Raw genomic sequence first — 27,462 nt, 5'->3', positions numbered from 1 at the left:
TTTTTGAACATTTTCATTATCCCACACGCAAAAGCAGTAAGAACAAAAATCAAAGTGAAAAAGAACAGTCAAAGTAGAAAAGAACACTGGGTGGTTTTCTTTTTTTTTGTTGTTTGTTTGTTTTGGTTTTTTTTTGCCCCCGTTTTTCTATTCATCCATCCATACACTGGAGGTCACTTTCTTTTAATGCCAGCTTCATCTTTTCATGCCTCAGTGCCTCAAGATTGGACAGTGACATTTCTATAACATTATAATCAAATCAGATAACCATTTAAACAAGAACTCAGTGATGGAGGTTGGTGGATGTTACAAAATACGTCCTGTGCCACTTGAGACTTTCCTTTAGAGCAGTGCTTCTCAATTATTGTCTGAGGTTCTTGTTAAACTATAAATTCTGGTTTAGTAGTTTTGGGTTGGAGCCTGCATTTCTTTTGAGTTTCTAGGTGATGACAGTGCTGGTCTGAAGCCTCTCTTTGAGTAGCAAAGCTTTAAAACAATGGTTCTTAACCCTCATCATGGATCATAGTTACCTGGGGGAGTTTGAAAAACAAAAAACAACAACAACACGTGATGCTTGGACTCTGCCCTCCCGATTCCTGATTCAGTTGGTAGAGCCCAGACTGCCTATTTTTCAGTTCTGCGAGTGATTCTAACATACAGTTGACCTTTAGAGAATGTTAGAATCTTGACTTTGCAGGAGTGGCTAACTGGGTAGGCCTTGAAAAGATTTCTCATGAAATATATGAAATTCTAGAAGTTCTTTAGCATAAACAAGACCCACTGACTTTTCTTTGGCTCCAAAATCTCATTGGGTGATTTCGGACTTAAAGCTTTGCAGTTTCAGATGTCAGCAGTTTTTTTTTTTTTTTAACTTTTTTTTTTAATTAGAGAAGTTGTAGTTTACAGAAAAATCATGCATAAAATACAGAGTTCCCATATATCACCTTATTATTAACACCTTGCATTAGTGTGGTAGATCTGTTAGAATTGATGAAAGAACACTTGTTATAATTGTATCATCAACTATAGTCCATCATTTACAGTAGGGTTCACTGTATTCACAGTCCTGTTTTTGTTTTTGTTTTTGTTTTATAATTTTATTCTAGTAACATATATACAACCTAAAATTTCACCTTTTTAACCACATTCAAATATATTGTTCACTGCTGTTAATTATATTCACAATGTTTTGCTACCATAACCACCACCCATTATCAAAACTTTCCCATTAACCCAAATAGAAATACTGTACAATTTAAGCATTAATTCCTCATTCCCAGCCCTCACCCTTAGATGTCAGCAGTTTTAGTGTGGGTCTCTGGTTATGGTCAGGGGCATGAGAATGTTCTGAGACAGAATCTGCTCTTCTGCCTTGTTGGTTGGTATCACCCTCAAAAGTAGAAGGAAAACGTCAGCATGAGTCAGTTATTCTTCTAATTGGGTCAGCATCCCGAGAGGGTAAGTGCTATTCACATAGTTAGACATCATTTACGTGGTTGCCAACAGCATGGGGAGCATTGAATTTAGAGCCAATTTAGTGGACCTCAGTCTACTGATAGTAGGTCTCCCCTCTCCAACAAGACTAGAAAGCTAGGAATGAGATTATAGAAACCCCACCCCCACCAACTCCCCCATCTGAACATCTACTGTTCACACACTGCCCCTTGAGATCTCCAGGTTTAGGGGTCATGAAAAGTCATTTCTTACAAAAGAAAAGGTTAGGAATGGGAGTCTTAGAACAGAACTTAAAAAAAATCTCTGCCTCATTTTATAGCTCTCCAAGGTGGAAATGATATAAACTCTTTATCCTTGACCCCTTCTGTTGCTTTTGATTAAAGAATAGTCTCATGGAACTTTAAAATAATATTTTACTCTTTCAAGTTGGGGAAGGAGATCTTTATATCAGCTATGGGCTTTGGTTAAGTAAACTTGGAACAATCTTTTGGAAATTATTTTAAACACCAAACCAAATGAGAACAAACTTGCAAGAGAGCTAAATCTTGTGGTCATAAGCTTGTGCTATATGTATCATCCCTAGCATTTTCTTTGGAATTTCTGTGTAGCACATCTTTGATATGCCACACAAGTAAGAAGATCAGAGATTGATTTCCGTGGTTAAACTTTTTGTCCCTTCAGGATCTGGTCCCTATCTGGCATCTCCTTTCCTCACATACTCTCTCTACTCAGGTCATGCAATTTAAAACCTAAATAGGCCGTGTTCTTTGTGTCTCCTTGCTGTTCACCTTGAATAACATTTTCATACCTTGTAACAGGCGAATTCTCAGCATCATCCCCCTAGACGCTACTGAGGTGTTAGCTCCTCTGGAACATTTCTCAACTCCTCTCTCTCATTCCAATCCCCATCGCCAGCTGGTCATTCCTTTCTTTGTTTTCCGATGGGATTTTACACCCACTTCTATGTATAGGATAAGGAATTATACTGTTGTGTTTTTTGTTTGTTTGTTTCTATTGTTTTTATGTGACTGTCTCAAACCATAAGCTGTTCAAAAATAAGAATTGATTTATTTTTGCATCTGTTTGCATTCACTGTTAATTGAGTTGCATGAAGGAGTAAGTGAGAGAGGAGGAAAGTTCGAATTAAAAGAATGTGCCGTTATCTCCTTTTTGTAAAATTAAAAAAAAAAGGCAAAAAACAAACAAACAAAAACAACAAAACCACAACTGTATTTCTGAGCTTGTGCCACTCCAAGATTAGTTAGTAGAGACTCCATGAAAAGTTTCAATACATAATTTGGAAAAGGGAAAGATTAAAAAATTGGTGTTTGAAGTTTGTAGAGCCAGGCAGTTTGTTGGGTTTGCATGGAGAAATCAGATGTCTTGGGTGTGTATTTTATCCCAGTAGTTACTCTTTGTTCGGTAATCATAAGATGGATTCTGAGAAGACTGGCAGTGCTTTTCCAAAATTCTCACTGCCCTCTTTGACACACAATTGTTTTTCTGTGGGTCTTGGAAAAGAAAATCAACTTATGCTTGCTAATTACACCAAATCTCAAATTATAGCCGTTTCTTCCATAGATCAAATTCCCAGGTGAGTATATTGGGTTTGGTGAGTCACATTTCAAACCACTTACAGAATCAATCATTTGACACCTAGTCCCAGTAGAGATTTAGCTGATTTTAGCTAATCTCTTCCTTTCCACCTTTCTCTTCATTGTAGCCAGAAACTCAAAATTGATTTCTCTTATTTCTAGAATTGCATCCATCACTAGCATGTGTTTAAATATCAGTAATTTCAGAAAAAAAACAAAAAAGGGCTTAAATTGCTCAGAAAATAGCCTTTTTCTGAGTCCCATCTATCCCAGTCCAATTTATTAAGAAAAAATTAGTGCTGTTCCTAAAAGGCAGCTGATAAATTCACCCTTACCCTTTTCCATACCTTTTCCCTCCCAATCTGCCCCCAGAAGCAAATTCTGGAGACAGGACCTTTGTTACTTGTCATAGGTAAAGTGCACGCCCCCATATCTGTTGTCAGGTTAATGCAAAGACCAGAAATGTCCAGTGTCACACTAGCTGAGGAGAACAATGTAGTCAGTACTCAGTCAGTCGTGTGATGCTGACATTTGCCTCTGTAGTCCCTGAATACGAGAAAGAACTGGCAATTTAGAGAAATGCCCTTGAGGAGCAGAAATCTCATTTTAATCTGCATATTACAGACTGGTAAACTCTTGGAGAAAAACAAAAAGGTGCTCATAATACACCTCTATATTGTGCTGAAGCAAAGAACCTGATACTGTTTGGGGCTACCTTATATGAGAGTACTGTTGTAAGCCATCATAAGTTTATCCTAAAATCCTTTAGTTGCCTGCAGCTCTGCATGGGTTAAGCAAAGAATTTTGCTCTGGAGCTTGTATTTTCTCCATTTCATCTGTACCGAATCTCCTGCCATATTTCCTTAAAGAAGGGACTAAGCCAATCAGAGTGTTTCCTGATGCCTGCCGTGCTCTGTCACCCTGTTAATTGTCCCCACTATTTATGTACTTCTTGTTGCTCATTTCAGAAAGACTTCCGAGTACAGGAACTCCCACTGGCTCGTATTAAGAAGATTATGAAACTGGATGAAGATGTGAAGGTGAATTCACACTCATGTTATGTGAGCTGAAATTTAAGTTTTCATTATTATCTGGTACTTCTCTGAACCTTAGAGATATCCTGTTTTTTTTTCCACATGTTGAAAGGACACTAAATGTTTGTTTTTTTAAATCAGGTGTTATCACCCGTTTCCTTTTACAGTGTAATGTAAACATATCAAATCAGCAGAACAGTGCTGTCATCCTAGCATCTTATTGCAGTCCCTAGTTTGTTGATCCAAACTCCGAAAAATCTTTGATAATGATATACATCTCTTCTAACCTTTTGATCTGTGAACGTGTTTTACATGAATCATACTTATGAGAGGGTTAACTTGGGGGTGGCTATTTGTATTCCTAGGAATCCACCTTCCATTAGGACTCTTGGAAAAAGAGCAATTTTCTCTCCTTTCTACTCAAAATATTAGTACCTTGTATTTGAACAGGAAGTTAACGGTTCACCACAATTTTCCCTTTTAGTCAATTTCCTCCTCAGAGTAACTGAGATTTTATAGCATAAAAATTATTCGTTGCATTTTACAGATATGGAAATAGACACAACGAAGTTAAATGACTCACCCAGGTTTAAAGAGCCTTGTTGGACCAGGAGCTTGCACTTTGAAGTCAGACGCAATGAGGCCTCTTAACATTGCTCAAGTACTTAATGCGTGCCTTGCCCTGTGCTGAGTGCTTTTACATATATAATCTTACTTGATTCTCACAACAACAGGAAGAAGGTTATCCTCTTTTTTCAACATGTGAAAAAGACAGCTCAGAAAAGATGGCCAGCTTGCGATTTTACTTAAATCCATGGGCTCCCAAACTCATTATTTTTGCTCACCTTGTCACCCATCAGATTAGAACCTAAACCCTGCCACTTACTGACTCTTGGGCCATGGGCAAGTCACTGCACATCTCCTGAACCCTAGTTTCTTAGAAAGGCTATTATGAAGGTAAGAAAGTACCTTGCAAAGGGCCTGGCATATGGTAGGTGCCAGATAAGTTTTTCTTCTTCCTCTTCCCTTCTTATCTTAGTCCCTACTACCTGCTTTTCCCCCACCCATGGATTTACCTTGGAATCTCTTGAGGCTACTACCTTCTCATTTTTCAGCCCTTGCCTCATAGTCCCGTGGTAGGACATGACGCAAGAGAAAAATTGGCTTGTATACCTTGATGTTGATTGACGGGAAGGACCTACCTCTGTTGCAGATGATCAGTGCAGAAGCCCCTGTGCTCTTTGCCAAGGCAGCTCAGATTTTTATCACGGAGTTGACTCTTCGAGCCTGGATCCACACAGAGGATAACAAGCGCCGGACTCTACAGGTAACCCTGAAGACCTCCCATGGTGGGAACTGGAGTAAACAACTCTCTTTGCCTGCTTTTCTTGCATGGCTTTGGACCAAAGATTGTTCTTCCTTAGGCCTCTGTGTTTGCTGACATGTAATTGGCATCTTCCCACCCTGTTTGCAGGCAGACAGACATACCTTATAGCCATGGTGATAGTAGTTCCCCATGACAAATCTTAATTTCCAATTCTCTCTTGGTTTTCACAGCTCAGTGACTAAACTCTTCAGTTGATGAGCCCTCACTATAAGCAGAGGCTCGAGTGATAAATATTTATCTGTTCCCAGATGTAAACAACTTCTGGTTAGGAGCCTTGGAAGACTGCAGGAAAGGACAACCTCAGGAAGAATCAGCAGGGCAAGCCACCTAAAGACGGTCATTCAAGTCTCACTAACCTCATTAGCTTTTTTGTTCCTTGTCTGCCTTCCAGGAAATCCTTTTCTTCTTTTTGTTTTCTTTTTTTTTTTAAACTAGCAAGTCAACATTCATACTGTGTGAAGAACCCTTGGTCATTGGCTGTGGAAGCCCTGCCCTCACAGCTAGGCTCTAGCTCTTGGAGAAAAGGTTTCCCAGATGAAAAGAAGAGTGTGACAGATACAAGACAGTGTTTTAATAGTAAAGCCAAGAAAGTAAATTATGTTTTCTGCTCATTCCCTTTTCCTCAAAAATGGAAAATGCATGTGTTTATTCATTCATCCTATAAACATTTACTGAACACTCAGGGTATACCAGGCACTGTTCTAGGCTCTGGGAATTTGGGAATACACAAAACAGACAAAAATCCCTGCCCTTAGGGAGACTGCATTCAAGTATAGCTAGATACTGAGAACTTACTTTATGCTACCATGAAGGAAGTGAGTGGATCTAGAAAGTTCCAGTGAAAGCCACTTCAGAGTGCAATTCAGATTGAAAAATAAAGTGGACAAAGCACTCAAATAGGCCCCTCAAAAAGGAAGCTATCCAAATGACCAATAAGCACATTAAAAGGTATTCAATATGATTAGTCACCTGGGAAATACAAATTAAACCCACAGTGTGATACTATTTTATACCTACTAGAATGGCTAAAATAAAACGACTGACAATACCAAATTCGGGTCTTCATGGTGTTGACAAGGAAGTAGAGCAACTGAAACTCATATATCACTGGTCATAATGTAAAATGGTACAGTTATTTTGGGAAACTATTTGGTACTTTCTAATAAAGGTGAACGTATCTCTACTCTGTGACCCAGCCATTCCACTCCCAGGTATATACCCAAAAGAAATGTGCACATTCTGTATAAGACTGTTCATAATAACTTTATTTATTATAGCCAGAAACTGGACACAGCTCACCTATCCACCATTAGGAGAATATATAAACATATTTTGGTTTGGTTTGTTTTACTACTCAGAATTAAAAAGAATCAAACCATTGATTCTTATAACAAAATGGATGAATTTCAAAGATACTTTGTTGAACAAATTAACCAGAGAAAAAAGTTACATACTGTATGATTCCATACACAGTCACCATCTATGGTGATAGAAATAAGAGTTGGGGTTGTGGGGGGCTGGAGGGGAAGGGATGGGTATTCACTGGAAAGAGATGGGAACTTCCTATACTCTTATCTGGGTAATAGCTTCCTGGGCATCTACATTTATCAAAATTCATCAACCTGTATACTTAAGATTTGTGTATTTTACTGTATATAAGTAATGACTCAGTAAAATATTATTAGCTTTGAAAAGACCAATTCAGGTTTATCCATGTCTCCAAAATACTCTAGAATATTTTGGTGTATGGTTGGGGGTGATTATTTCTTTTTCTTTTTTTCCCCACATCCCATCCATAGCTGAGCCATTCAGATAGCTTATATTTGAGTAGGTGACATCATCAAGAATGTGCCTTCAGATGTGCACTATTTCGGTTTGGACTATTTATTATCAAGCTGGTGGTTGGCAAGAAGGTTGGAGTGGAGTTTTGCATTTCATTGGCTTGGGACCATCACAGAGACAAGGGAAGGAAAGACAGAAAATTTCCGTCCCCTCCTATTTTGTCTCATGAGTCCATCTTCTCTTAAGGTGTGGTATGCTGAAGTTGTTGAGGATTTCTGTTAGTGCATTAATCCCCCCCCCACCCCCAACATTTTATTAGGAAAATTTGCAAGCATAAGCAAAGTCAGATTTTATAGTGAGCACCCATATACTCACCACCTAGATTCTACCATTAACATTTTACAACACTTGTTTTATCCCCATATCTATCTACCCATCCATCACTTTATCTATTGCATTTCAAAGGTAAATTGTGCACTTTCCTCTAAAAACTTCAACATACATATCACTCACTAAAGTTCTGTATTTTTTCATTTTGATTTAAATTTTCATACAGTGAGCTACACACAAATCTTAAGTATACACAGTGCACTGGTTTTCAAAAAAGTCTTCTAATTTTACTGTTCAAAGAAAGGGAGTGTCACACTTGGAGTGAAAGAACCTCATCAGAGCAGGCGTTGGTTTTCAGCTTCCTCCAAGGTTCTCTACCCACCCCTGCTTCTGTTCCACTAATTTTGGACTTCACATATTCATATCACATTAAACCAGATTTAAACTGTGGGTTTAACATTGGGACTTTGAATTCCAAAATAAAAATCATAGCCTTGTGGGAACTAATATAGATCTAGTGACTAAAAATTGTTGCAAGTAGTCACTGAAGTAGAATTTCAGTTGAGAGATTCAGAATAGATTCTAACAACTTGTGAGGCAAAGAAGGCAAACTATTATTTAGGGCCTAAAAAAGGTTACAAGGTTGAGTGATAGCCTAACATTGCTTAACCACAGGATAACTAGAAACCAGCTAGTTGAGATTGCTGACTTTGGACTAATTTAGCTTGAGAATGATAATTCAACAATAGTGGGAGAACCTTGGGTCAGGATCAAAGGGGTGGTGGTGGTTGGAGGCTCAAGTCTTGTTTGTAGAGCATGAGCTACATGTGTTTTTGCTATTTGTTGATGTCTGTCCCCAAGTCTGGTCATTTGAGGTCCAGAAGAGTTTGGTCCTGCTTGTTTCAGCTCTAGACTTGGCCATGGGTGCATAGTTTGACTTAGAAGTCATCATCTTATGTTACTTGTAACTTGGAGAGTATAAAGTCAGGTGAAATGGTTTCTTCCCAAGCTAATTTTTCACTCTGCTTTTCTTTGTTACAGAGGAATGATATCGCTATGGCAATTACAAAATTTGATCAGTTTGACTTTCTCATCGATATTGTTCCAAGAGATGAACTGAAACCTCCAAAGCGTCAGGTGAGCTGGAAAGCATTGCTTTTGCTGCTGACTGAAGAGCAGCTTGCATACTGTATCAGAAATGCACCTTTTCCTCTCAGCACAGGCCATTTGCTATTTCTTTTGCTCCTCCTTCCCCAGTCCAGATTCATACTTAACATCTTCTTTTGTCTCTCATTTATGGATACTTTTAACTCAGTGCCTCTGAGGTGGTATTTTAGTAGAAATAAACAAAATGAAAATTAAAGGTTGAAATGAAGCTCATTTCAAGGTATATATGAAGTTTATCAGTTCTTAATCTGGGATGGGAGAACATTTCCAGCAAGTTACACCTTTTAGAATTTTACAAGACAGCTTCTCTATGTGCACAGTGGTGTTTAAAGTGAATGGACTTAGGTTTTCTCTTACTCTTTATAGTGGTTCTTTATCTAGTTTCCTGACTGCATATTAGAATCACCTGTTGGGGTTTAAAAAACACCAGTTCCCAGGCTCCACCCCACACCAGCTGAATCAATCTATGAAGTGGTCCCAGGTATCAGTACTTTTTAAAGCTCCCCAGACTTCTTAATGTGCAACCAAAATTGAGAACCACTGCTTAAAATTTTCTAAGCAATGACAAGAATGAGAAAGAAAGAAGTGAGTCTGCCTTTCCCTCTCTTCCGCCTGCCCCTCTTCAAAGGTCATACTGATTATTCTCTTGGCACCTTAGGTGCACAAAGATCTTAATTGCAACTGTAATAAACTCCTATCTTTTAGAGCTCATTGTTTTAGGTGTGTAGATTGTGTGACTCACTAAGTGTTGTAGGGACTCTAGGAGACTAGTGACAAAGCCTGGCAGGAGCAAAGCTGTGCCTCATTCTGATTGCTTTATTTTGTTAATAAATTTTAAATATTTTTTTCATGAATTTTTTTCATAGTATATTATCCTTAGAAACAGAGTCATTCAGCTAACAACCATTCTGCCTGTCTCTCCCATATTAACCGTCAGAGAACATGTAGAACAAGCAGGCATCCTAAAAAACGTTTGTAATCCTGACCCTGCATGGGGGCCCTTGGATTATTAGCAAGTCCCCTGTCACCTCTTTATTAGAGCAGGGTGTGCCTCACTGTGTCTCCGTTCTTTCTGGGCAGTCTTTGCTACTGTAAACATCCTTGACTGGAAGCTGTAAGGTGTTGAGAGGAGCTTTCAGTCGGATGTTTACAGCGGCAGGCTGCCACGGTCGTCCCTGGCTACGCATCAGCTTTGAAATATTGTAGGTTTGTGCCCACGGACTTGATTCTTCTTCTTGGAGTATTTCCCTCCTCTGACTGAGAAGTCACTACAGGAGCTCAGACCACTTCTCTTCCTTCAAAACAAATGATACCATACATCTGCTCTCCTTGTTTAAGTTTGTTTCCTTCATGTATCCATCAGAAGCCCCCCCTTAGAACCAAAATGGTGAGCTCTGAGACAGAATCAAGCCTTGCTCACTGTAGTGCTAACTTCTGCTTGATCTCTGTGGGCTGCTTGCTGAATAGACTGGCTAGAGAAAAGGGTCACATCCTGTTCCTTCCTCTGAAGTCCTCAGTGCTTTTGGCTCTCTCAGGGTGTCAGACAGCTCCTTGTTCCATCCTTGCAGGATTCGAAATGCTATGATGCATCTTTTTGTAAAGTGTGTCTAGCTGAACCAGCTCCTTGCTGCCTGAGTTCAGTTCTTTGTAAGTGTTCAAGCCATTGATTGGTGTCCTGTTCAGGAAAGCTGCTGCTTGGCCTTTGAAAGGGTGAGATTGCTGAAAGCTGGCCTGAAATTCCAAGATAGCACTTTTAATCCTCTGTAGACATGTTTTCCCTGCTCCAAATTGGCTGGCACCTCCTGAAGTCCTTTAAAAGCGCCTACTCTCCAAAACTCACCCTTTCTGAAGGAGGCAGCAGTTCACTCTTGCTACTGCAGCAAATGTACTTTTTTCCAGTCTGGGGCTGACTACACAACACTGTAGTGATGGCCCTAGGATGTGATGCTGCTCATTTGCTAGCAGTTTGTCAGTCTCAGCTTCTGAAAAGATTCCAAAAGCAAGTGCTCTGGTTGGGAAGGCCACTGCTAAAGCCTAATGCCCCATTCAGGATTGATCCAGTCATTCTGGGATTGTTCTAGCACTTGGAGTGATGGCCCTCGCTGAATGCTGGGGAAAGGAACTAGCCAGAAATACTGGGATGTGGGTCTGTGGCCTTTGGCTTCTCAGAGCATGCTGGGCAACTTGTCTTGTTCTTCAAGGAAGCAAGTGAAAACTGTTCGAAAGCAGAAGGTAGTAGAGACCTGACTTTTGCCCCAGTAAAGCTATGAGTTGAAAGTTCCTGCCCATTGAAATGTCATTATCTCTTCACTCATTCCTTTAAACCAAGCATAAATCATTCCCTTGCTAGCTTGACCTCCATTGGCAGAATAAAGAGTTTTATAATACAGAAGAATCTCAGACATGCATTCCATTCCAGTGATTTGAGAACAGTCATGCCTTGTACTGTCAGCACAAACTAGGCACCTCTTCTTGATATTCACAGAGTCCTATACTTCAGTCCCCAAGACACTGCCTGGTTGGTAAACAGTCTAAGAGAGTATAGTAGTCAGCTTAGGAAAAACTTTTCCTGCTCTCATAGCTTTTGGCAGTAGCTTCTGGAGGGGCCATTTAAAGGATTTGCTGTTTGTCTGGCAAAAGGGCCATGGTCACTTCCAGAAAAATAGCAGGGGAGGGGTAGGAAATGCCAATGCCTGCCTACTCCCTAACTTCCTCCAGGTTGGCTCTGAGGTTCTCAGTCCTCTATATACTCTCATAACCCAAAAGCTTTTCCAAATTGGATCTGGGCTTTAGTGATTGATGTTTTTTAATAAAATAGGAAGGGAAATCTCAGTGTGAAAATTAAATACATTGAACCAAGTTCAGCACCTTTGAAAAGAAGAGTTGGCCTGTTTCTTGGCTAAGGGGGATATCAATATTTTATCCCTGCCACAGCCAAGATGTAGCTGACAGGCTGACCTTTATTTATAATGGTGAAAGGAGTTGGCGTTGTCAATGTTAAGTTGCTCTGGAAACTGAGACCTAGGTGAAAATAAAAGGGGACTTCCTTTTTCCTCTCCCTCAGTATAATCATGTTCAGGGTTGAAACTGTTTGGCTCTGAAGCCTAGAAAGTTGGTGCATGTTTGAGGACTTGATTAGAAACCCAGAATGTTACAAGTGTCTGCCGAGGCTGGGTAAATGGCCATTAGGGAACCTTATCTTGCAGTGACCCAGATTTCTCAGAGACTAGCTATAAGCAATCCCAGTTAGTATCCTGGGCCCCCAGTTACAGGACAAGCCAGAGAATGCCCAGCTCTGTTCTTCTGGGGCCACCAGCTTCTCACACTATCACTGTGAAATCCTAGAGGTAGCAAAAGAGAATTTAAGGGCTCTTCTATTGGTAACAAGTGTTGGGTTGGGTTCAAAAGAATTTGTCATACTACCACCTTGGGTTCAGAAGAATACTCTCCTGCCTCTATAAATCCATTCATCATTCAGCAAGCACTTTTTGCATGCCTACATGGGAATGGTAGGGACAGTGCTAGAGAGAGCTAGTCTTTGCCCTCATAGAGCTTACAGTCTAGGAGGGAAGGCAGTTAATTGAACAAGCATGTAAAAAAAATGTAATGCAGAAATACAGATACTGTGGATGAACAGATTGGGGTGCCTAACCTAGTGTAGGCATGGGGTCAGTACCAACCCTGTGTCACTTTGGGGAACTTTGAAGCAGTCCACGGGGTCTCTGTACCTTGAAGAAGTGTCTTTTTGTCCTTTTTTTGGAGCCATCGTTCCCTCTGGCAAATTTAGCCAAGAACAAGGAAGTATATAAATTTAGCTAATATTTTTATTCAGCCGGAACAAGTGGTTGTATGTTTTTATTGTTTTTGTTGTCCTAGGCAGGGCCACTGTGTGTCACAGGTCACTCTGGAGCAGACGCCGATCTCTGTATCAGTAGTCTGGGGCTGGCCAACCCCGGACCCTCGGGCTGTAACCATGCTGTAGTGTGTGTAAACATCCTACACTCTCAGCTGTGAGCTCAAGGTGGCTGGGAGAGGGTTGTTTACTCCTTCTGCCATGGAAAACGTCAGCTGAAGAAAGAACAGTCTCTTCACCCGGCAGATCCGACAGAATGCGCCCTCCCTAGTCAGCCAAGGCAGTACTCGAGTGGAGAGCTGTCCATCAGACCCCCTGGGTTGCACTTCCTTTGGCCAAGTATGAGCAGAACCTAATGTGACGCTGGGTAGACATGGCTCTCAGTGACCACAGATCTTTCAATGGGCTATAAAAAGCTGGGCACTTGCCTTCCAGTGCTTTTGATCCTAGCATTTGATTCTGAAATCCCCATCCAGGAAAACTGTTTCCCTTTCCCCTGCTCTGTCCCTCCTCAGTTGGTAGGAACAAAATAATGAGTGCTTCCCATGAGGGAGGTTGGGAACCAGCGTGAGAAGCATGATGCTTGTGTGGCATCTTCCTAACGCTTGCAGTTAGCACTGTTCTCAGATCACAGGCCTTGACATCATTAACTGACAAGCACTGCTAGTGCGTGATTTTTCGTTACAGTAATTATTTGCCCATTTGCAACACATCACACTCTATACTTCAGAAAATTGGCTGTCTGTTTTGTGAAGCCTATGAAATCTGTTATTTTTAGTTTGATTTAGCACAACTGGTCTCTTCATATTCCACTTTCCCTTGGCTTCAAATGTGGAGAGCTCAGCATTCAGCAGGCAACTGCACAAAGCCCTTTTGGGGGAAGAGTGGAAATTCACTGCAGCGACTGCTGAGTTGGTTCTTTTCTCTTACCTGCCTTTCCTTCCACCCCCGCAGGAGGAGGTGCGCCAGTCTGTGACTCCTGCCGAGCCCGTCCAGTACTACTTCACGTTGGCTCAGCAGCCCACCGCCGTCCAAGTCCAGGGGCAGCAGCAAGGCCAGCAGACCACCAGTTCCACGACCACCATCCAGCCGGGGCAGATCATCATCGCGCAGCCTCAGCAGGGCCAGGTCTGTGAGCTGCTGAGGGTGCCCACCCAGCAAGACAGCTCCTCTTAGGTTAGGTTGGAGAAAGCTTGACTAGGGCAGAGAGGTGGCCAAATCATTATAAAGCACTGGATTTGAAGTCTGGAAACCTGGACTTTTCCCCAGGTTCAGCCCCTGAGGTAAAGTTTTACCCTCATCTCTCTGGGCCTTAGTTTTCTCATGGGTCATTATGCTCTCTAGGATCCGTATGAGCTCAAAAATTTTAGAAGGGAAATAAAAACAAACTCTAGAATGCCCCCATGAAGAGTATTAGAATCCCTGTAGAAGGCAGTTTAAATATACTCCATGCCTGCTATCTGTGTCTATACCAGCATTGGAATTTGGGCATCAATGCCAGCTCGCTTCCCTCTCTAACCCTTTCTCCTCATTTCTCTGTCCCCTATACTTGGGTTAAGTGACCTTCTCTTTTTACAGTAGTAATCATAGGGTTCTTTCTCTCCCAGGTGGTGGTGTTGTGAGATCAGTAATGTCTATGTTTGTTAGGGATCGTGACAGTCTGCAGAGACTTGTCCTCTGAATCCAAATTCCCTGCCAGTCATTAATTCATTTATTCAGCAAACATATATTGAGCATCTTCTGTAGGTAAAGTCCTATACTATGTACTGGGAATACACGCATGAATACAACAGTTCCGGTTTCCAAGGAACTTACAATCTCGTGGGAGAAACAAATGCTTAAAGATTACACCACCTTACGGAAAATGTAAGATAGAATTGTGGCAAAAGGAACAAGATGGCAGTGTCGACAGAGTGACGGGTTCCTTCAAGCAGTAGCTGGCAGCAGTGGTAGCATCAGTAGCACCTCCCTAACTCACATTGCCTCCTTTCTAGTCAGCAACGTCCCTGCACAAGTGAGGCGACAGCAGCTGCCCAGAAACAAGTGGCCCAGCCTGGTAACTGTGAAAACCCCTCAGAAACTGTGGCCTGGCAGAAAGAAACCTGTCTGAGAGGCAATGATCAGGTTCCCCTCGGACAGTTCTGGGGCCTGTAATGCTGAGAAAGAGTCTGTTTTCCATTTCCTCCTCCTCAGCCTTGCTTCATGGAGGGGCCCTGGAAGCCTCTGTCTTCCTTCCAGAAGAGGACATTTTTGTTCTTTCATTTTCATCTCTCAGGATAGCAAGCAACAGCAGCTCCAAGGCCAAATTCATTGTTAGAGGGATATAATAAACTGGTAGGGAAGATTGGGTCTGGCTCCTTGGGGGATGTTTAATCTGGAGATCAGCATCACTAATGGCAAGGAAGTGACAGTGAAGCTAGAATCTTAGAAGGCTAGGCGTCCCCATTTGCTGTACAAGAACAAGCTCTACAAGATTTTTCAAGGTGAGGTTGGCATCCCCCACATACAGTGGTCTGGTCAGGAAAAAGACTACAAATGTGCTTGGACCCAGCCTTGAAGACCTCTTCAACTTCTGTTCAAGAAGGTTCACACTGGTAACTGTACTTAGGTTAGCTGACCACATTATCAGTAGAATGAATATGAGCATACAGAGAATTTTGTACACAGAAAGAGACATTAAACCAGATAACTTCCTAATGGTATTGGGCATCACTGTAGTAAGTTATTCTCTATTGATTTTGCTCTGCCAAAAGTAGAGAGACAACAGGACAAGGCACCTCATACCATACAGAGAAGATAAAAATCTCACCAGCAGTGCCTGATGCGCTAGCTTCAACGCACATCTTGGTATTGAACAGAGTCACCAAGATGACATGGAATCATTAGGATTTGTTTTGATGTATTTTAATAGAACCAGCCTGCCATGGCAAGGACTAAAGGCTACAACAAAGAAACAAAAGTATGAAAACATTAGTGACAAGGTGTTCATTCCTTTTGAAGTTTTATGTAAGGGGTTTCCTGCAGAATTTGCTGTGTATTTAAACTATTTTCATGGGCTGTGCTTTGAGGAAGCTCTGGATTACAAGTATCTGAGGCAGCTATTCCGCATTCCTTTCAGGACCCTGAATCACTAATATGACTACACATTTGATTGGACAATGTTAAAGCAAAAAGCAGCACAGCGAGTAAGCTCTTTCTGTGAGCAGGGTCAGCAGGCCCAAACCCCCACAGACAAGCAAACTGACAAAACAGAGTAATGTGAAAGGTTTTTAAGCATGAATCATGGACAGAAGAAGCAGAGCAGATGACTGGAGCAGCATTTGTTTCTCCCCAAATCTAGAAATTTTAGTTCATATGTACACTAGCCATTGGTTATGGACAACCATATACTTGGTGTCAAGAATGTGATTTTAGAATAAACTGCCTCTGGGCAGCATTGGTAGTCCTGCATCCTGAGTTTTGGCTCCTATAATTGTAAATATTAACTGAGATGGTGAAATATGGTGTCCAGTTTTCTATTGCATTTTTTCAAGTGGAAAAGTTAACTATATGGTTGACAAATTGATGGAGAAATTGTGCATACGCCAATTTTTGTTAAAACTTTATTTTGAGCAGCGTGAACAGTCTTCAGGCACAATTGTGATGATTGTAAATGCTCACAATTGTGCATTCTTAGGGTTTCTCCATCCCTGGGGTTTGTAAGTTGTTCACTTAAAATATTCTTAAAATGATTGGTTTCTTGTTTGCAAGCCAGTTAATAAGGTAGCAACCAAAGATTCCAGTGTTTGAGCATGTGAAAGACTCTGCCTGCTTACCTGTGCTAGAAATAACAGCATCTAAAGTGGAGGCTTAAGAAAAACGTTGTGATTACTAGATTATCTTTAGGACTCTTCATTACCTCTGTAATGTTTTGGATATTAAAAAAATATTCGTCACAGAGATTTAGTAAACATCTTACAACTGAACATGTATGTATATCGCTTAGATAAATGTGATCACTGTAAACATGATTTGGGATTTTGTTTTTATTTTGAAATGGGAGCTTTTTTGTTTACAAGTTCATTAAAAACTAAAAACTGTTTCTGTAAAAAAAAAAAGAATGTTGTATGGAGTATTATGGGGACACATTGACGTTGGAGGGGGGTGGTTCTTAACAAAGATGTGGTGAAGGGGTAGAAAAAGACGTCAGAAAAGGTTCCTAAGAGAATGATAGGAATTTTAGAGGAAACAGTGCAATTATAAAGCGGAGAAGGAGGGCATTCCCAGAAGAGGGCACTGCATAAGGAAAGACTTGTAAGTGAGAAAATAGCACAGGGAGTGGTGAGAACATGCAGTTAGCATAGAACATCTAGGCAAGTCTGAAAAAGTTGGTAAGGGACGCATCCTGGCTACCTTGTGTCTTCTGGTAGGGAGCTGGGTCTGCCTAGAAGAAAAAAATGGGGGGTGGTGGGGTAGATTTAAATATTAGTTATGATTTTAGGACTTATTCCTGCTCATTTATTTATCCATACTGTGCTAGGCAGGAGGGGCTCAAAGTTGAGCCCAGCCAGACCCTGCTTCAAGGCGTTTTACACATGACACCTAAGCTACCTCATTTTGCTAATGCTTGAGCCTACAATGGGAGTTTACCTGCCAAAGGCTTTATCAAAACCTTTACAGAGTGGACTTCAAGGGAGTCTGCCAAGAACTGGTCATCCTAAAATGTTCATGGCCATTGTGCCCTGACAGCAGGGCACACCATACATGATTTGACAGCTGTCCTGCTAACACAAGCCCTCATTTTCCTGAAATGATTTAGAAATACCACGGAAATACTCTTGGGAAAATTGGGTTGATACATTACAGTGATGAGTTGGCATGCTTTTCTTTTCTTTTCTTTTTTTTTTTTGAAGTCAGCAAAAATTTCATCTATCCTCTTCTTTGCCACCCCCCGACTTGCTCAGCTTGACAGTGATAAGGTTTGTGAGGATGGTGAAGTTGGTCCCTCCCAGCTGTTATTTTGCTGTCCTGCTGCTGCTTGGTAGGCTCATGCGGTGTCATGCCTTCCTTGACCCGTAGAAATAGGTATTACAAGTAGAGTGCAAAGACATTTTTGCAGTACAGAATACATATTAAAGCAAAGTTGGAAAGAACACATAATTTGATAAAGTGAAACTTGTGTTTTCTGTCACAAAATTGGAAACTTTTATTCCTGGTTTTGGAAAGTAGGCTAAATTGAAAATAGCAGTGTGAGAAAGGAAGAGATATTCCTGTTGTCCTAACCCACTGCATGTATTTTAGCTCCTTCTATCGTCGTTCTTCCCCTTTCTCCTGTTCGTAGTAATTTCTTCTTATTTAATAATCCTTGAATTCTCATCTAAAGTTCCCAGAGCACTTCCCCTTACCTTGGAATTTTAGACGCATAGTTTTACTGTACAGTAGAGCTCTGCAGTCAGAATGTGAGAGTATCAGTATAACATCAGTTGAGGCCCTTGTTCTGTTGAAACTCCCAGGAGTCTTCTCATTGAGGTGATTTTTAATTCAGAATGGATTGAGATCATGTCCACATTAGGGGGTTGGAGGTGCAGATGTAGTTTTAGAAGACTCCACCTACCTTCCACCACTACCATCAGTTGAGTCAGGCTGGGCTCACTGTTCTAGGTAGTCTGTAAAGGTCACATCTGGGGCTCGAGTTTTAAGATGTTTAGAAATGTTTTGACAATTCAAGTCTTTGCCATCTCTCAGAGAAGCAAGTTCCATAGGACTACAATCCACTGAGTCTGCACAAGAGGTACAAAATCTGCCAAGTCATATACATTAGACTGAAATTCCTTAAGTCTGAGATTCCTGTTTCTAGACTGTTAAAGGCCTTGCTTTTTAAAAATCTATTAACTAAGGATAGCCTCAGTTAAGAATCCAGGTAGTTGAAGGTCTTGATGGTGTTGTCTCCCATGGGAAGCCATGCTGTGTCCAGAGCAGCTGTCTGGCTAGTATGGGAGGAGTCGTGCTGCTTCTTGCATAGGGGTGAAAACCTCTGGGCACCAGGCCCAGCCTCAGCCCAGGTATGTGCCCACATGCTTTGTTTTCCTTCTAGCAACTTACATATTAGAGGAAGGAGCCCAGGATCCTGAACTTAGTAGTAAATTCATCCTGACCCCACTATCCATTTAGTTTTGTCCTCCAAATTTACCTTCTCCTGCTTGGTCCGTTTCTTAAGTGAACTGTCATGGTTGCTTTTGATTCTTTTTAACATCATTGAAAGGGCTGTGAAAAGTTACAACATTTGAGCATACAGATTTATGTTTGGGACCTAGAAAAATATTCTGTACTGTTAACCAAAAAAATCCTGTTTGGCTTTCCCATCTGTTATTTCAGAGAGTAACTTAGCTTGAAGGACACTGTAGGTTGAGTATTGTTGTTAGTATTGAGATGAATCCAGGCAATTAATGGAGGGGGTTTGCTCCCAATTAATTGTTTGCTGTTAACACTGTGGTAGTCCTGCTGGCTCCAAGCCAGAGCTCAGTGAGCCTTCTTGTGACTTCTTTCCAGACCACACCCGTGACGATGCAGGTTGGAGAAGGTCAGCAGGTGCAGATTGTCCAGGCCCAGCCACAGGGTCAAGCCCAGCAGGCCCAGAGTGGCACTGGACAGACCATGCAGGTGATGCAGCAGATCATCACCAATACAGGAGAGATCCAGCAGATCCCGGTAAGCCCTGCACAGCACTGTTCTCAACTTCAGAACAGGAAATGCTTAAAGATTTTATATATGCTTATACTTACATGTGTGCAGCACTTTTCTCCACTGCAGAACAGGAAATGCTTAAAAATTTTATATATGCTTATACGGGTGCACATATACACACCCACACATACATAACATATGTTTATTTTTTTAACCTATATTCCCATTCCCCCGAGACTGCAACTTGCTTCACTATGTTTACTCCCTACTTTCCCTTAATCCAGGTTCAACCACTACGGGGCAGCTCCTCTTGATTTCCCCTCATTCCACCTATGCACAGAGATCATTGGAACCACCATCTCATGCCATGGCAGTCTTGTCTTTTGATTAGCAGAGAATAAGAGGGAGGTATATGGTGAAGGCCATAAATACACTTGTTGCATATTCATGAGTCAGTTCCCAGTGGAGCCTGCAGTAAAGTATATTTTTGGCTTTCATTTAACTTATCCATTCCTTCACTGTGGACTGCTGCTTCCTGTGTGTCTTAAGGGATTTCATTTCTTAGATTTGTTGGCTTTTTTTTTTTTTTTTTTTTTTAACTTGTGCTTGTTCTTCTGTAAAAATGTCCTTGTCTTAACACTTGCAGTCTGGACATTGGTCATTTTGCCACCAAAAAATGTGGAAGTAAGGGACATGGAGCACTCTTTCCTGCCCCATACCCCATTTTCTATTGTAAATGAAATGTAGGCAGGTACAGAAACTCACTTGAAATTGGTTAACGGCTTCCTCTTTGAAAAAAATTTGGAAAGCATTCTCAGCCCTGTTTTAGGAACTATTCTCTTTATTAAGTTAAGAGAACGCTTAGGAAAACAGAGGGGTTGTGTGTGTGTGTGTGTGTCTGTCTTCTCTTACACACACACATGCCTGCCACCCATCAATTCCAGGTGACTGAGCTCTGCCTTGCCTCCCTGTTTCAGCCACCAACCCCAAGACCTCTCTCTTGAATGGTTCTTATTTTTGCTTGAAAAAGCACCAAGAAACGTTCATTTAAGCCAGAGAAAAGTTTCCACCTTGCAGTGCCTTTAATTCTAGTGTTTTTAACCCTCTGAGGCGTGGAGCTTTGGCCTAGAAGACGTGTTGCAGAATTCACAGTCTCATCTTCTCAGTCTTACATACCTCTGCAGGAGTCTCCTGAAAGGGTCTTTAGGCAGCTCCTCAGTGTGCTTGTAATGGTGGTGAATTTTCGGAAGGGAACTTCTGTTTTGAAAGTCCAAGGGATAGGCTTATTTGTCTGTAATTAAGGCTGTGAGGATCCCCAGACCCATCCCTACAGTAAAGGACTGAGGGACAGAGCATCACCAGATGCTTTAACCTAAGCCTAAAAGAAATAGAGCTTGTTTCTAAGAACTGCTGGCTTTTCAGTCACATTTAAGTTTCTGCAACAGGCTCCTTTTCCCACCTAGAAAATTTTAAGTTCCCATGGCTGTCAGAACACCTTCCCCCACTCCTGGGATGAAGCTGAATTCAGGCCTTTATCCTGGGATCCTTGGCTAGAGTTTTTGTGACTTCTGGAACCAGCTGCTGTCAGTCTCAGATGAGGTTTCCCAAGTCTCCACCCACTTGCCTCCCAAGAATTTAACATTGTTGCCCAGAGAGCTGTATTATGGGATTTAGGTAGAAGATTTAGGCTTGACACTTGAGCTCCTCCTGGCATATTCTCAGGAAAGAAATAACTGCAGATCACAATACTCTTGTCCTGTCTCCTTTGAACCAGATTCTTAACTGGTTTATATTTTGTGCCCCTCCATCTTTCCTCAAGCTGACAGTTCTGGGATGTTCTACTAAAAACTTCAGTTAGTCTTTTCTTGGTGGTTCAAATCTCCTTGAGGCTGGAAGTTTCAAAGAGGCCGTTTGATTTAACACTGCATGCAGGAATGCAGCCAGCATTTTCCTCATGGAAATAAAATTCTCTGCAGTGAAGTTTGTTCTTGAAAGCAAGGGGAAATTTTGCCTCAAGAAGCTCCCCATTACAACAGAATCAGCCTGGGCAGCCAAGGGTTGGTGTCTGAGTCCCCAGATAGAGTCAGACCAAAGCTGCCTGTGCTCCCGGAACTTCTTTCATCCCCCAAATCCTCAGTGTGAATGTCTACAGTTCCCCCTCTACTGAGCCACAGCTCCTCTTACATTGAAACTGCCTTGGTCCTCTCTTCATCCTCACGCTGAAAGCACTAATACTTTTCATGGTGCACTGGAGCATTAAGAGCCTGAGTTAAGGCTTTTAGCACACAATTAAATGCAGTATGTGGTATTATTGTATTATCTGAGTTAATCTTAAGCCTGAGGAACTCTAAAGGCACTTTTGTAGCTTTGGTTTCCCATGATGAGGTTTTCTGTGAAAGGCTTATTGATTCAGCCTCCTCTTGGGAGGTGTTTGGCCAAAGCTAGTGCTGAACACCAAGGATCCTAAAAGTCCCACAGACCCCCGCTTTGGTTCAGGTCAGCATTTTCCTCCAAGTTTGCAGCATTGGGTTGTGCAGTACTAGGGCAGTACTAGGGCAGTGGCACAGGACAGTGGCTGTCTGCTTTGGGCTCCTGGTGGACACTGGAGCTCTTAGAATTATTGGGTCAGTCACCCCCAGAACTAGGGTGGGGAAGTGTGGAGACGGAGGGGAAAGAGGTCTACACTAATGGTACAGGCATTCTGAAAATGTCGGATAGTCTTTGGGATCGATTCCTAAGGCAAACTGATCAAACAGCCAAGAGCCAGTGAATAATGAGGATATAGCCATACCGTTCTCACATTCTCACATATGTGACATGATCCTCTGGGAATTTTTCACAGAGTCCGTTCAGGGAACATAACCTCTTTGATGTTGTGTGTCATGTGGGGTGGGGATATTGTGGTTTTGCTTTGTTTTGTCCTCTGTTAAAAAGGAATGTTTTTTCAGGATGGGCTTTTTCGGAGGACTTGGGGAAGAGGGGTGCAACTAGCATCTCTGGTCATGGAAACTTTTCCTGTTTGAAATTGCACTCAGTCTCCTGTGGTCACTTTGTCTCTGCTCCTGCCCCAGGTACAGCTGAATGCCGGCCAGCTGCAGTATATCCGCTTAGCCCAGCCTGTATCAGGCACCCAAGTTGTGCAAGGACAGATCCAGACGCTCGCCACCAATGCCCAGCAGGTATGTGCCGTGGAGATGTGGGGCTTGAGTTGGAAATCAGCAGGAACTGGCTTCTGCCTGGAAAGGGGTACTCAGCATATAACTTTATTGCCACCTTATCCTTCAGCAAGAACCACCTCCACATCTGTTCTGCTTCCCAAGGGACAGAAAGGGGTAATTGGAGGACTGGATTAAAAATGTCTCTCTCACTAGCCTTTTCTGAAGGGAAAAACAAGGCAGCGGAAGCCTCAAGGAAACTTGGAGAAAGCCTGATATATGTGTCCATGATGACTATAGAAAGCATTTTGACAAGCTGCCTAGTCAACAGGCCATTTCTGTCTTTACACTCCAGTTGCTGTTGTGTCCTGGTACCTCCCCCATCCTTTGGAAAGCCTACTTAGATTTTGCTCCCTTACCTCCTCACACTTTCCTAACCAGAGAAATTGCCCCTCTCATCTCCTTTCATACCCTAGGTTATTCAAGGTGGTGAGTCACAGATCCTGAGGGGGCTGCCTTCCTGGGAAGTGGCAAGACGTGGGGTATACTGGTCAAGGGGAAGCATTGTTAATGGATTCTTTTGCCTCAGACCCAAAAAAAGCAGCGATCGTTTAAGAGCTGGTCCTGTCTGGCCCAGTTGCATTTTTGGTGATGTATCTATTGACAGTGGTGATAGAGCTGAGTTTGTAGAGCAGGTCTCCAAAGATCTCATTTGGGGAAATGTGAGAAATGAGCCAAAAGCAAGGCTTCTGAGTTCTGTACAGTCTCTTATGGTCATTAAAGGGCGTTCTCCATACCCACTCCCTCATTCGCCTAAGTACTTGGCCTTTTCCATAATTTCCTTGGGACTCACCCACACTGATTCAGATCACAAGATTGGCCACACCCTTGGGTACCCTCCTCTCTTTTTTTTTAAGCTTGTAAGATTCTTCCCTGGGATCCGAAAACATTTTATGGCACGGGGATGGGAGGAAATGAGGAGCGGTTCTTGACGCCCTAGAGATCAATTTGGGGAATGGAAAATAAAATCAAAGTGGGGACAAATTGGGTGAACAGAGAAGAGGGGAGAAGCAAGTTGTAATTGGGATAACCTGGCATTTAGTAGGTGCTCAGTAAATGTTTGTTGAATGGAGGCTCAAAAGGATAATATATAAATGAAATTCAAAGGTAAATGAAACTTCCTTCTTCAGTGAAGTAAATGGCAGTCCTGCTGGCCGCAAAGCACAGTTAACTTCATCTATAAGGATAATTTCTGTTTGTCTCAGGTTTGTTCATTTATACTACAGACAGTTCTTGACTACTTATTTTGCACTGAGGGTATAAAGGCAAAACTTAGCTCCTGCCCTCAAACAGCTTATAGATTGGTGAGAGGAGAAAGACCAAAAACAAAGCACAGTAGTTTGAAATCTTGATGAAGCTTTGCATACCCATCCCCTTTCTTGCTCCTCATCGCCTCACAGGTTGACCTGACAGGTTTGCTTTTGCCCACCGTGAGGACATTTGAGAGGACAGTCCTTACTTTGCCAGTTGGCTGTGATGATTCCAGGAGATGGTACACAGGGAACATTGCTAGTCAAATGTTCCATAGATAAACACACACATGCTCCAATCTTCTTTCCACTCTACTAAGCTGGCCCTAGCAGTTACTGTTATATGATGCAGTTTTATATGTTAGTAAATTTACTTTAAAATCCATTTAAGTAAAAACCCCACAAAAGATGTTAAGTGCTTGTGATAAATGTCTTCGTTGCTCTAACCCTTGCACATAAACCCCTCCCTTTCTCTGAGGTACCCATCCTCCTCCTTTCGGTTGGCCCAGAGGGTGTCCTCTCTCGGAAAAAGTACTTCATGATTTTGCCATGAGGGCTGCCAGGGCCAAGGCCACCTGCTCGCCAGGGTGTTTCATATTCCAGTCAGATAATCTGGGTGATAGGGGTTTGGTTTAGAGCCCACCTTCCAAGAATGAAATGGACCACTCATAGCTCACCCAACATTTTGCAAACTGCCTTCACTGTCTAAAAGATCTTTAGGGCTCCTGCCTAAACCATAAATGTCGTGCTATGTCATGTTAGCTTCTAGGAGTTAGGGGTTCTGTTTGACCTGAACCTCAAGGCCCCAGGAAGACCTTGGGATGAGTGGGGAGGTGGGGGAGTCAGTGTACATTAAGGGAGATGGGTATGGGAGTTATACAGTATGTCCTCCAGGGTCCTCTGCATGCCTGTGTGGTGCCAACTCTGAGTAGTCGTCAGTGGGTTGGGGGGCACTACTGGAGAAGGGACACTTGTTTTTCTTCTACTCATGGGGCACCTGTTCTGCGCCAGGCCTCATTCTGGGCACTTGATATACATTGTTTCATTTGATCTTCATGACTATCTCCTGGGCAGTGGGCTGGCAGACCAGGCCTTGCAGCCGACATGCCTACTCTACTGTGCTTGATTTCCTACAGATCACACAGACAGAGGTCCAGCAAGGACAGCAGCAGTTCAGCCAGTTCACAGATGGACAGGTAGGATACCCAGCCTGGGCAGGGGGAAAGGGTGAGGAATTACGGGGGCTAGGGATGGTATCTGTGTTTTGGATGGTTAGGGCAATTGTCCTATCCTCTATTAGCAATGAATGGACAAAAATGGTTAAAATAAGGACAGTCTTTAAGTCAGGGTGCCTGTTCTCTAAATTGATAGACTTGTGGGAAGTAAAAATAATTTTAGACATGATATAGCCCAAATCTCCATTTTGCAGATGTGTAAACTGAGCCCCAGAGATGGGAAGTACCTTGCCCAATCTCACTTAGCAGTTCATTGCAGAGCCACGACTAGAATGGAGGTCTTATTTCCCTCTAGGACTGTTTTTTTCTGTAAGCCATGCTGCTGCTTAATAGCCTGAAGTAGTTGAAATGCTGGGAACATGTAACCTCTCGAGCTCCCTCTGTACTTGACATTCAGTAATTCTAAACTTACTTGAGACTCACACAAGAAGGAATCTTTCCTTCTCCATCCCGCTTTTCCCTCACGCTACAGAACCCAGAGACCCCGAGGACATGGTAGGATGACATGCACCTAGCTTGTGCTCTCTGCTGCCCAGAAGGGAGAGGAGATGCATGAGGACTGACTTCTGGCTTCTATTAGTACTAGGTGCTGGGCTGATGTGCCAGGGCTCCTGTGGGGAATCTTGGCTTTTGGTTTCTTTTGGGGACACTCAAGAAATAAAGTGGCCAGTTGACCCTGACCTTCCTAAGTGGCATGTGAGCATCCTTTTCACCCACACAGGTCTTGGCTGTAGGAAGTATTTCACCTCCTCAGCAGAGCCCACATAGGAAAGGCAGATTCAGGTTAGCCTGATTTGAGCCAGATACTCTGAGGACAGAAGGAGAGGGAGTAAGCCTACTGCCCCTGCCATTGAGGATTACGAAGAGTTGGGGAAATGCTGACTTCCAAGCTGCTGGTACAGTGGTTTGAATTGCTTGTGTTTGTCACAGAGGAACAGCGTGCAGCAAGCTCGAGGCTCTGAGCTAACGGGAGAGGCAGAGCCCAGAGAAGTGAAAGCCACAGGAAATTCAACTCCCTGCACCTCTTCCCTGCCCACCACACACACCCCCTCACACCGGGCTGGTACCTCCTGTGTCTGCTGTTCCCGACCCCAGCAGAGCTCCACACCCCCTCCTCCCTCTGACGCCTTGCAGTGGGTGGTGGTTGAGGTATCTGGGGCCCCTGACCAACTCGAGGCCCATAGAGAGCTGCATGCCCCTCTCCCAGGGGTGACCTCACTCTCTCCTCTCCACCCCTCGCAGCAGCTCTACCAGATCCAGCAAGTCACCATGCCTGCGGGCCAGGACCTCGCCCAGCCCATGTTCATCCAGTCAGCCAACCAGCCTTCTGACGGGCAGGCCCCCCAGGTGACCGGCGACTGAGGGCCTGAGCTGGCAAGCCCAAGGACACCCAATGCAATTTTTGCCGTACAGCCCCAGGTGATGGGCACAGCCTCCCTCCCCAGAGGACCCGGCCGACCTCAGCGCCTCCTGCAGGCTAGGATACTGGTGCACTACGCCCCACACCTGGGGGCCGAGATTCTCCAGCGAAAAGATGCGATATTTTTTATTTCTTTTTTCCCATCCCCCCACCCCCCAAGGAATCAGTATTTCAATATGTTGAGCTGTGTGTCCAAAGCTATGAAATGAAAATATTAAATAACATATTTATGGCATTTTCTTGAAGAGTGTGTTAAAGAAATATTTCTTCTCTCTTTTTTTTGTTCTCACTACCCCTTCCTTTTAAAAAAAATCTTCCCAGGGGTACATGTTATCATCTCCTAACTCTTGGAACAAGTTGCTGCCCCCCAGGATTTGCTACCTTGTTCTGCCATCAGATTAAATTAGGTGAATGTGTGTAGCTTCTTTTTCATTAGTAATCCTCTCCCCATCCCTCTTGCCCCATAGCTCTGTGTATTTGCATCCAGAGGCCATGGAAACATTCCTTGCATTTAAGAAATGAACTCATTCCCTACAGAGCATGGATGATTTCATTCCCAAACCTCTCCCAGGGACCGAAGGAGACTAGAACTTACTGCATTTGCCCACCCCACCGTTTTTTTATTTTATTTTTAAAATGCATTAAAAATTGTGCTAGTCTCCTTTTCTGCATGGACTTCAAACTGCATGAAATTCAATAAATCTCATTTTAGATAATTTAGAGTCTGGATTTCTGTGTCTGGGGGCATTCATGGGCCACTTACTTGGCTTGGAAAAGGCTTGGAAAGTTTTGTTTGCTCTCAGGTTGAATGACTGGGAAGGAAGGGATGTGTAATGTTGAGGGAACTTGAGCCACAAATCTCATTCAAACTGAAATCTTCAACTTGTTTTAAAAATGAACTTCATCCGAATCAGTTTGCTACTCACAGGTGCCTGTCAGCCTGCCTTACTGAACTCTCACTTATGTGCCAGACTTAGCTGTTACCTGGCTTGGTTGAGAGGGTGGTGTCTCATGGAGAAAGCTGGCCCTGTCATGCTACCAACAAGGAGCCGGGTTAAACCCTCCCCTCCTGCCCG

General features: G+C 42.7%; 1 protein-coding gene and 1 pseudogene across 9 annotated transcripts in view; both read left to right on the top strand.

Annotated features, from left to right (window-relative positions):
* NFYC (nuclear transcription factor Y subunit gamma) overlaps nucleotides 1–26,631 on the top strand; it is a 72,313-nt gene extending 45,682 nt beyond the window's left edge. For 4 of the 9 annotated variants that reach the window (XM_037827556.1, XM_037827553.1, XM_037827554.1 and 1 more), the window contains exons 3-10: nucleotides 4,019–4,111; nucleotides 5,298–5,411; nucleotides 8,625–8,720; nucleotides 13,558–13,731; nucleotides 19,132–19,290; nucleotides 22,338–22,445; nucleotides 24,868–24,927; nucleotides 25,897–26,631. In XM_037827556.1, coding sequence (XP_037683484.1) covers nucleotides 4,019–4,111; nucleotides 5,298–5,411; nucleotides 8,625–8,720; nucleotides 13,558–13,731; nucleotides 19,132–19,290; nucleotides 22,338–22,445; nucleotides 24,868–24,927; nucleotides 25,897–26,328 — 1,236 coding nt within the window. In that variant the 3' untranslated portion in view covers nucleotides 26,329–26,631. Of the gene's footprint in view, nucleotides 1–4,018; nucleotides 4,112–4,631; nucleotides 5,412–8,624; nucleotides 8,721–13,557; nucleotides 13,732–19,131; nucleotides 19,291–22,337; nucleotides 22,446–24,867; nucleotides 24,928–25,896 lie in introns of those variants that run through there. The other 5 variants (XM_037827561.1, XM_037827557.1, XM_037827560.1 and 2 more) reach the window with 4 other exon arrangements.
* Nucleotides 13,745–16,640, top strand: LOC119527486 (annotated as a pseudogene).
* Nucleotides 26,632–27,462: the final 831 nt, after the last annotated feature.

This window comes from Choloepus didactylus, chromosome 2, assembly GCF_015220235.1.
Source record: "Choloepus didactylus isolate mChoDid1 chromosome 2, mChoDid1.pri, whole genome shotgun sequence".
Taxonomy (NCBI): domain Eukaryota; kingdom Metazoa; phylum Chordata; class Mammalia; order Pilosa; family Megalonychidae; genus Choloepus; species Choloepus didactylus.
Note: the sequence above shows the minus strand (reverse complement) of the source record. Positions and strands in the feature narration are given on the sequence as shown.